The sequence below is a fragment of the Daphnia magna genome, linkage group LG2 (genome assembly GCF_020631705.1).
Source record: "Daphnia magna isolate NIES linkage group LG2, ASM2063170v1.1, whole genome shotgun sequence".
Lineage (NCBI taxonomy): Eukaryota > Metazoa > Arthropoda > Branchiopoda > Diplostraca > Daphniidae > Daphnia > Daphnia magna.
In genome coordinates, this window is record NC_059183.1 from 18,072,332 (window position 1) to 18,083,169 (window position 10,838).

At 44.5% G+C, this 10,838-nt stretch overlaps 2 protein-coding genes across 2 annotated transcripts; one reads left to right on the forward strand and one right to left on the reverse strand.

Moving 5' to 3' along the window:
• Window positions 1-420: 420 nt before the first annotated feature.
• Window positions 421-6,245, forward strand: LOC116916183. Its single transcript, XM_032921391.2, has 13 exons — window positions 421-770; window positions 828-982; window positions 1,054-1,258; window positions 1,349-1,444; window positions 1,515-1,732; window positions 1,790-2,015; window positions 2,086-2,444; window positions 2,506-2,868; window positions 2,935-3,250; window positions 3,317-3,369; window positions 3,438-3,550; window positions 3,625-3,818; window positions 3,906-6,245. Exons 1-13 carry the CDS (start codon window positions 596-598, stop codon window positions 5,816-5,818), a joined length of 4,386 nt encoding a protein of 1,461 aa, XP_032777282.2. The 5' UTR covers window positions 421-595; the 3' UTR covers window positions 5,819-6,245.
• Window positions 6,246-8,953: 2,708 nt separating this feature from the next.
• On the reverse strand, window positions 8,954-10,697 carry LOC116917425 (doublesex- and mab-3-related transcription factor A2). Its single transcript, XM_032922894.2, has 3 exons — window positions 10,413-10,697; window positions 10,176-10,338; window positions 8,954-10,111 (listed from the first exon to the last, which is right to left on the reverse strand). Exons 1-3 carry the CDS (start codon window positions 10,635-10,637, stop codon window positions 9,177-9,179), a joined length of 1,323 nt encoding a protein of 440 aa, XP_032778785.2. The 5' UTR covers window positions 10,638-10,697; the 3' UTR covers window positions 8,954-9,176.
• Window positions 10,698-10,838: the final 141 nt, after the last annotated feature.

Sequence of the window (10,838 nt, forward strand, 5' to 3'; positions counted from 1 at the left end):
GCCGGAGCACTGGAAGATTACGATCCCAAATACACCATTTTTTTTTACTGATGTACATAGTTCCGTCGCTACACATCGTACCAATAAACATGTTAACTATATAGTCAGTAACGTCGCCGATTGAACAGCCTAGACAGCAATCGACATCTCTTTTTAGAGTTATCACGCAATATCACAAGTCCACCCACTCACCAGTGTCATATGCCTTGTGCGTCCACGTTCCCTTCCTCTTGAATATTAAAAGCCTCTTGAATTTGTTTTCATTTGGTAATAACGTAAAGGCAGAGGGAAAAAAAAATCATGATGCGGTCATGAATGTACGGTGTAAACTAAGGGGGGTGTCGTGCAGTGCGTGGCGTCCAGTCGTATGAATATAAAGAAAAATAAAGGCACACGGAGCTACGGCTTCAACAAACAACGAGGCGTGTTGTGAGGTTGTCTTGGCAACGAAGACAGGGCTTGTCGTTCGACACTGTCCAACTGGCTGCGAGCAGTGTTGCTGCAGTATCTCACGAAACTGACTGCTGGAACAAGCTGGTGCATCAAAGATGGCTTGACAACACACACACTAAGTTGCGTAATTCTCGAATCGTTTATGTCAAGAAGTTTTGGTCTATCTTTTAATCGGACAACTTTGGAGATGGGTAACTGCAAAGGCAAGGGCAGCGATTCATTTAACAAGCAAAATAGCTCGGCCTTCGATCGAGTTACGTCCCGCACTTCCACCGATGACGATTGCCTGCTCTACCAGTTGGCCGACTATCAGAAAGGTATGAAACAGAGGTGGTTTAATTTGCTTTTAACAATGATTGTTATCATGTCGAAAGGTGGTGACCTCATCAGGTACTTCACCAAAGAAGGACCCCGTGCCACCGAAGAACTTCTCAAAGAGCAGATTCCAATGCTCCTCTATCGCAAAGGAGAGGGGCAAATGGTCAGAAGATCGGACTATCTCAAATGGAAATATCGTAAAAAACGACACGTAAGTTAAGGCCTTCGTTGATTCTAATCGATTCATTGCTTTCATCGATTGAATTTTTTGGTTTGTTTCAGATGGCAGTGGCCGTCAATGAAGATGTTCCCGGCTGGGCAGATCATTATGCCTGTTGGAATTTTGACTATCGCGGATCGTTAGGTGAATCCCTCTTGCACGTTCTCATCGTTTGCAACACATCCGTCCACACCAAATTGGCCAAATTGCTCATCGTATTGTTCCCCAATCTGGCGCTGGACGTCGTCGAGGGAAACGAGTTCAGAGGTTTGAATGACAACGACTTGATGATACAAAAGTGGGTCGATTAAATTTTATCGATTTCACACATCGCTTTGGAATATGTGTAACCCACAGGAGCTAGTGCCCTTCACCTGGCCATCGCCTACGACAGCTTGGAAGTCATCAAACTGCTAGTAGAAGCTGGTGCAGTAGTCGATCAACGAGCCGTGGGTAAACTTCAAATCATCAAGACAAACTTTTTTCGCTTGCAGTCCTTCATATTTAACCGTTGAATTTAAAGGGACGTTCTTCTTGCCTCGCGACCAGCAGAGGGCACGACCTAGCCGAGTCACCGATTACGAAGGTTTGGCTTATTTCGGTGAATATCCGATATCGTGGGCTGCTTGTTGTAATAACGAGGCCGCCTACAATCTGCTGATTGATCGTGGGGCCGATCCCAACAGCCAAGACACCTTTGGTAACATGGTTCTCCACATGGTAGTCGTTTGCAACAAACTGGTAGGCATGCTACGAAGAAGAAATGCATTAAAGATGATTGAAAATGAATATTAATAGGAAATGTACGGCTATGCTCTGAGACATCCGCGTATCCAGGCTAAAATGGGCATCGCCAACAAAGCAGGACTCACTCCGCTGACGCTTTCCTGCCACCTGGGCCGTGCCACAATTTTTCGTGAGATGCTCGAACTGACTGCCAAAGAGTTTTGGCGCTACTCCAACATTACCTGCTCGGCTTACCCCCTGAACGCTCTCGATACTATCCTTCCGGATGGACGATGCAGTTCGTTTTAGACATTGACACATTTATGGTTTAGACATTTATGGTTTGAATCCATTTATGTTATGTTTAGACATGACTTCCGCTCTGATGATCATCCTTAATGGAACGAAAGAGGAACACTTGGACATGTTGGATGGTGGCATCATTCAACGATTGCTGGAAGAAAAATGGAAAACATTCGCTCAGAGACAATTTCTCAAGCGACTTGGTATCCTCTTCTTCCACTTGTTTGCACTCAGCGCTGCAGTATACACGCGGCCTAGGCGAGACAGACCTTTAATTCCGCACGACTATGACGACCTCAGCGGCATGGATATCGCTCGTTTCTGCTTCGAGATTGTCACGTGTCTCAGCTGCATCGGTTACGTGGTCATTCAGCAAATTTCTGAACTTAAAAATGTCGGCCTAAAAGGATTTCTTTACCAGCTGGTTGGTAACAAATTAACTTTATACTCTTGTGTACTTCTTTCTGACCGCATTTTGTGGGCAGTCCAACAATCCTGCAAAGGCCATCTTTCTGGCATCCAATTTCTTGACGTTGGCCTGCATTCCTTGCCGACTGCTGGGCAACAGAGACGCCGAAGAAGCCATTTTGATCTTTGCTTTGCCGTCCGCCTGGTTCTTTCTCATGTTCTTTGCCGGTGCTATTCGATTGACTGGTCCATTCGTTACCATGATTTACAGCATGATCACAGGTGACATGCTCACCTTTGCGATCATTTATTCCATCATGTTGCTGGCCTTCTCGCAGGCGTTCTTCTTCTTGCATCGAGGACATCCCGACAAGACTCTATTCAGCAATTTCTTTTCTACCTGGATGGGCCTGTTTCATTGGACTCTAGGCGACTATAACGTAAGAATATGCGTTGGATTTTCGTGTATAAAACAAGACTGAAATCAATCGTTAACAATCGATTAGTATAACTCGCTGCAAGACACAGTTTACCCTGCTGTCACGACGATCGTCTTCGTCATTTTCATGATCATGGTGCCCATCCTGCTGTTGAACATGTTGATCGCTATGATGGGAAACACCTACGCTCTAGTCATTCAACAGAGTGAGAAAGAATGGGTGAAACAGTGGGCCAAGATCGTCATCGCTCTCGAGCGAGCGGTCAACCAGATGCATTGCAAAGAATATTTGTTGACGTACAGCATCAAAGTGTCGGGTGGAAGTGACGGAACCGATGGATCGCCGCCTCAAGAAGAAGTGCGAGGCGTTATGGTCATCAAGAGTTAGTCCCCAAATTCAATTTTGCCTAAAATCGAAATTATTGTTTCACCGTTGAACTCATTTTCAGGTAAAAACAAAACAAGGGCGAGACAGAGGAAAGGTGCACTCAATAACTGGAAGGTATGCCACATATGTGAAGCAACGATTTTATTGGAAATAATCTTGAGTCACGTCCTTGGCAAATGCAGAGAGTTGGCAAACGGACGATCAAAGAGCTGAAACGTCGGGGTATCACGGGCGATCAATTGCGTCGCCAAATTTGGGAGCCCCGCACACCGTCTACCACGTCCATCAATGCCAGGTATTAAGGATAAATGTCGACTGCACGTCAAGAAGTCATTGAATAAGTTTCCATCTTTGCATTTTTTTATGCAGCCCGTGCGTCACTCCTATACCTTGTCCATCATCGGCGGCCATGCTTTTGATGGATAGCATGAATGGTGGCTCCGGTGTTGCCATTGGAGGGGCGGGGGTCGACTCTTTCGCCTTTGGTGCTGCATTCAACGACTTGTCCGGTTTCTCCGGAGGTGGTGGCCATCTGCAGAACAACGCCCCTAATCCCGCACCGGGTAAGTCCCTTCTACTGGTCTTACGGTTAATTGTTACCTTTCACTCACTGGATGTATATATTTTTGTTCAAAATTCGGGTTACACAGTCAATCAGGAGGTATTGAATGCGGCTCTCCTCAGCAAGCTGTCAATGAACTTGCCTTTCGAAGACATTTTCGAGTCAACTTGTACAGCACCTGTGGCCGCTGAACCTCCGGTAGCCGCTATGACAGCTGTAGCTCCTGTGACACCTATGGCTGTTACAGCGTCGGATGTAGCACCGATGGTCGTTGTGGCTCCGGCTGTGGCACCGACGGCCGTTGTATCGCCAACCGTAGCATCGATGGCCGTTGAAGCACCACCGATGGAGCCCATGGATACTGTGACGGCAGGGACTGCAATGGCGTCACCGATTCCTACCGATCCAATACCACCCGCCACTACGGAAATGGATCCATTGAGCCCGCCGTTGGTTACGCACATTCCTCCTACGCCAACAGCGACGACGACGACTTCGATATTTCCACCACTCCCACCCTTCCCACTCGATTGCGGTCCGTCTTTTACCGATCAACTGGATAATTCATCGCAATTGTCTGATATTGAAAATGAAATTATTGCTCAAACTTTGTTGAGTGGGAATGTCAAGCATAGAAAAACGGCCGACTCGCATCCCAAGGATTCCCTTCCGCCCTTGTTTCGGGCCCGTCTTCTGGATACTCCGAATCAATCACTCGAAGGAGAGCTTATCTTTGCTGGATCGACCGAAAGCGCCATTTCTATTTGTAGCACTCCGGCTGATACGATGGTGCCCATGATGACACCAGTTAACTTCACCACTGAGTCTAGACGACGTAGTAGTCCGAGTGTAATTCAGAGAGCTGAGAGCATCGATGTGGTTGGAATACGCCAACAGTTCAATGAACACAAGAGCCCATCCATCATCGATCATCAGCCAACGATTATTATCAACACTGAATTGAAACGGGAAAAACTGCCTCCGCTCGTCGTAGATGATAAATTATTAGCCGCTGTTCATCGCGATCCATCCGTCTCCAAACATCAAAACAAACGTTCGAAACAGCGTCATCATCGGAGACATCACCAATTCATTCGGAGTAACGTTGTCGCACCCATGGAGTATTTTCCCGAGCCGGAAACACAGCAGACAACAGAAGTCTATCAGCTAGAAGAATCCACTTTGGAATCATCCCAGCCGGATCTTGCTCCGGAAGAGGTTGAAGAATCACCAAGATCTGAGCCCGATCAGGTCATCTCGGTTGTTGAAGCAATTCCTAATCTCCATGCTCGTTCGTTATTGGCGCGCTCCATCACAGTCACTCAGGAAGAAAATGAACATCGCAAGAGGATCCAGAAGCTGAAGAGTTCCAGCAGCATTCCAGTCGACCATCGAGTACATTTGACAGACAACGAGTCTCTGGCCAGCAGCTCCAGCGGTGTTGACGAGAGTCTTTACACGGCGACACGAGTGATACCGAAGAAAGAACAGCTTCGCATGAGTTCGCAGAGTAGCAGCACTAGCAGTGGATCGCAAACTGTCGCATCGATAGCTGCATCAAGACCAGAAGAGCAACTGTCTATTATGGCCTCTGACCCGGTTGTTATCTTTCATATCAGCGGGTCAAGTACGGGAGTCACTGACGACTTAACTGCACCTGGTCGACTTCCAAACAGTCCCATGTTGAGCACTAAATTGATGATGAGCACCAATAACAAGAGACCCATGAATCGCCACACGGCCAAGATGGCCACTATCACTGCTGCTAGCAAAGTTAAAAGGTTCAATGTGATGACGGCCTCGAAAGGCAATCGAAATCGTTCACCAATGCGTCGGGAAGTAGTTGAACTAGCACGGACTTCCACTTCGTCGCGGATAGACCAGGCCAAAGCGGATCACTTCAGTGCGTCAGCTTCTCCGGCCGTCCTGAATTTGAATCATCTACTGGGGGGCGGTGAGACGGAATCGCCTATCCCCGATGAAATTATCGGCGATCTTTAAACGAAAAACAAACGCACATCAGTATGGACTGACGATTTTAGTAATCAACATGCCCGGCTCTATTCTCTTTTCCATCTTCACTCATTCATTTAATTGATAACATTTGCCCATCATCAGTTTTTCCATTATATCTATTCTCCTGAATTTGAAGATCCTTTGATATTTTCCACCTCCGTCTTATATTTATTTGATTTGTAATTTAACTGATCGATCACAGATGAAGGTCATTATTGAAAATGAGTTCTAGATCTATAAAAATCTTAAAAGTGGGTCAAGTATTGACGGTGGTATAGCATATAGCATAAAATATCGGAACATGCAGCCTATTACTCCCACCTCTTTCTCCTTTTGTAACACACATACTTCTCTTATTCAATCTCGTTGACATAATTATTATATTACGGTTAATTATACTGCAGTATATTCAGTTGTTCGTTTTCATTTCAAATTTACCGTTCTAACACCAAGTTTTTTATTTTACGCTGCCTCTGCCTCAATGACAGGAGAAACATCGGCCCACTCGTTCATGTTCAACATCATGACAGTTTCATCTACGGCTCAGATAGACCGCAAAAAACAACAACAGGGTTTCTAATTTTCAAAACATTTGATGATGAACACTGCGAAGAATATACGACAAATTTGACACGAACCCATCATTCTCACGGAATAATGACATTTTAAAATACCCTCTAAAGGTCAGGAGGGTGACAACACAGCAGGGTCCCTAGTACAGTGAATTTCGGGTGCTCCTATCGAGGTAACACTAAAGGCTGACACTTTTGACGGAAAGTGTCTAGGGCTCAATGGAGACGAGGGATATCACATGCAGTAGGAGAGGGGCAGTGTCCAGCTGGGCGGTTGGAAGGATGGACATGAAAGCTATTTTCATTTCTGTCGATGGGGAGTTTGCTTCATCTTAGTGAAATTTGATGCCGAATCCACAAGCGGTCAGTTAGGCTCAATGAATAATGTGCAAACACAAGCACACATGCTATATATGCTATGTCAACAATGCGGGTAATGCACACACATATATAGAAAAGGAGACGAAAGAACTATACTGCATTATCATAGGGGATGAATCACGAAAGGAAAAGTAAACAAGACATCTATCCATATCTAAATACATTATTAGGATCTAATATCGATCATTTTACGGTAGCCAGCCGTCAATTTTTTCTTCCGCTCGCAATATCAGTTTACCGTCATCGTTATGTAGTTTAGTTAGAAGAAGCCAAGGGCACGATGGGGTTTTTATACAAGGGTAGGTATACTGTGCAGTCAATGTCAATACAATTGGGAACGGGGTTTGCTTTTGCTATATCAGGATCCATTCTTCTTTTGTTGACTCATTAGACTATCAATTCCATTAGAAATGACTCTATCATAATAAAGCACAGCGCTACGCAATGACCTCCTAAGTTCACACCCATCGGCCGAGCCGTTATTATATTTCTTTCTCTTTAAATAGCTGTTTGCATCCTTTTATGATTTAACTGATTGACGCCATTTGTTTTCGGTGCCGGAAGGCCATAGCCTCCTTTGACTCGTCCTCTCCTTTTATTTTAGTTTATTAGTTTTAATCCTTAGTTTCGAAGAGTTTCGCGAGAAGGCTGACAGATGACGTAATGCCTATTGCTTATCGTCTTCTTCCGCCTCTACAAATGCCGGCGGAATCGCAGAAACACAAAGAGAGAAAAGGACAAATGGAAAACAGTACAAGACGAGTGGTACCGCAAAGAACTGATGACCTTTGGAACTCGTCCGACAAACGGGAAAACATATTTCGTTTCGGAACCTGGTCGTGTCGTCAGCGGCAAATGCGGAAATACAAGAAGCGCGTCACAACAAAACTATTGCTATGACCTGACTACAGCCTATACACGCTTTACATGCAGGCCATAGGGTGTTTGCCGGGCTATAATATAATATCCTTTCGGCTTTTTGCATTACTTGAAAATTTCTAAGTACCCACCATTGCCGAAACTAAACCGGGTGTTACGTTTTTATGTCAGATGTACTCTGTATATGTCTTCCTTTCTTTCATTACAAGAAGTACAATTGAAAAACGGGATAAAACCTGGAGAATTGATAATTTGCTCTTAAATGAGCAATGTAAACTTGATGTATTACCGCCACAATCAGCAGTGACCTCTTAAGAGGCATTCAATTTATTTCTATGCCTTGCATAGGCTATACTTATGCAGATATCTACGTATATACCAAAGAGCTTGTGGACCTCTTCAATATGATAATGCCTTTGTTATAGTTCTATTTACCTCGACAACTAGAGATATAGCTATTTAGTACTAAACTGTAAACACTAGCTATATAGTGTAGGAGCCCACTGTTTTGAAAACAGGCAGGGAGGCTTGCAAAGAACTAAACTAAAAACAAATGAATAACAAGTAAAAAAAAAAAAAGTAGAATGAAAAAAAAGGGAAAAGCGGAGGGTTTGTGAAACGGTGATGTTTTCGTCTGTGTGTATGTATACGAGGCACGGCAGCACTAAGTGACAGTTTGTGGTAGTTATCCCCCTGTCTCGACTCCATTAACCTCTGCTGGCTGTTCAGGTCACCAGGCAGCTTCAACCGACTTGTATTTCTTCGTCTATATCTCTTTTATTTTTTCTTCATCTTCGTCTTCGATGCTTTGTATTACATTTTCTGTTTGGCCCGTCGACCTACGTCGTTGTCTGACAAGCTCAACAGATTTGACTCTTGTTGTCTTGAAAGCGGCCGTGGTCTATATTGGTCGAACACTCTGCGTACGAGCTTCACAAAGAAGACGAGGAGTGTTCATTCTTTTTTTATGGCGTTCTTAACGTTTCATAAAACGCTTATCGACACGAAACGACCTTTCACCCTATTGCTGCTGCGCACAGCGGTGGAAACAGCTACAACTATAAACCTGTAATATAGGTAACAACAAGCACCAGTGATCTAGGATAGGTTGTTAAATCACGGAAACAATGTGATGCAAGACTATCCTTTTCTTATAAGGTAGCACTAAATGAAATTCTTTTATGTCAAAATAATTTTTTGTATAGATCTGTCTAATTTGTTTGAAACGAAGCCTATTCTCTGTGCTCTAAATTGGTGTATACCATTGGAAAATGACAAAGAAGACACATTTTAAATGATAATGACGCATGTATTGCACTTACAGGTACTGTACATCATCCTTGCCAGAACGAAAAAAAGTGAATACATGAAAATATATACCCAAACGGAAAGCTGAATTACAGTTACAGATGAATTAGCCTTTGAATATTGATAAACGATACACTACAGGAAGAAAACGAATTTGCAAAAAAAAAAAGAGTTTTCATGCAACAAAATTGACAAGAAACTAATCAGGGAAAGTTGTTCCCACCACTGCTGTGCTGGAATAGCAAATCTTTATTCCTGCCGATGTTAGTCTTGAACAATCTATCTGGTGATGAGGACAACATTAAAGTAGAGGTTTTCACGTTGCTGTTATTGGGATTACAACCAACGCCTTCACCGGGTGAGGACGAAGATGATGTCGAGGACGTGCCTGATGTGGTAGAAATTGGACATACCGAGCATCCTGGCAAACAAATATGCTGGAATTGGTGATGCTGGCTAGGCGGCCTGTAATGGCTAGAAAAAAGCCAAGGGTATGAATGTGGATTGCTGGCCGCAGCAGCGGCTGCAGAGGCCGCGGCGGCGAAATAAGCCGACGGGTGCAAAAATGACATCATTCCGGCGGCCGAAGGATAGGGTGGCATCATTCTCAAAGCTGAAGGATAGGCCATTGATGTTGATGAAGATACAGAAGCAGACATCTGATGTCCGTACTGCGAACGATTGGGTGACGATATTTCCGGTACCGAGAGTAAGGATGTCGTGGGCATGAAGGCGGATTTATTTGAGCCGCTTGTTGTCATTAAATAGTTACTTCCACCGTTGTTGGCCTTACTTGAAGTCACCATAGTTCCATCTTCAGCATTAGTCATCATGACAATGTCTGTCGAGGACGATTGATGGTTCGGTTGATGGCCAACTAACTGCTGGACAGCTTTAGCGACGTCCCCGCCACAATTCTCCAATGCACTTTCTACTGCATTTTTAGGATGGAACGGAAAGACTCTGGTCAGCATGTCAAGTGATCCGTGATGCTGAAGAATTCGTTCCTTATTGGTCCCCGCTGGTGACTCGCTGATTTCAGGATCGTCGTTATTATTCAGTGCTAAATTCAGAACCTTTTCTACCGTTCGCTGTTGATGTTCTTGGCCGATGGCTTGCAGCTCCTCGTCATCCGAACCTTTTTCAGTCAACATGTATTTCAATTAGGAGTGTGGATATGTATAATCATTTCAAATAATTACCAGAGTTGTACATCGATTCGTCAAGTGTATCTTCCTTCTTGGGTGAATCTCGTCCTCCAAATATGGGCCCAGGTGGTAAGAAAGGCATCCGGGTTCCAGTGGCGACAGAGCGCAATCCAAGAGCGATAGCATCTTCGGTAGCTTGTTGTCGTTTCAATGCTACCTATTTACACAAAATGTGCATAAGTTAAAGACTTGGTTTCTTTAAACGAAGGAGATTGTCATTAGAATATTTACCTGAGCAGCCATCACACGTTGCCTCTCTGCGATCAAATTACATTTGACGCAAAGGCAATCCTTGAAGCGACAATGACGTTTGTGGCCTTTGAGCCAAGAAATGACTCCGTGATTGCGGCATCGAGCACATTTTGGCCGCCGTAAAGCAGCTCCACCGCTACTACTACATGATGCAGACCCATTGTTGATGGACATTGCTGACTTACTGCTGTTGCTCGTTTCCATCTCAAAAACTGAACCACATCTAAAGCGCAATGACACAAAATACTTCTCCTTTTAAACCTTCGTCCTTAGCCTAAGCTCTCGACGTCCAACACGTTCGCATGCTGGCATATGCTGCTGTGGGAAGCAGCATCCAGCTGAAATCTCACTGGCTGCTAGCCGTAACCCAACAACTGTGATTGGTCCAGCTTTTTTGTTGTCCCC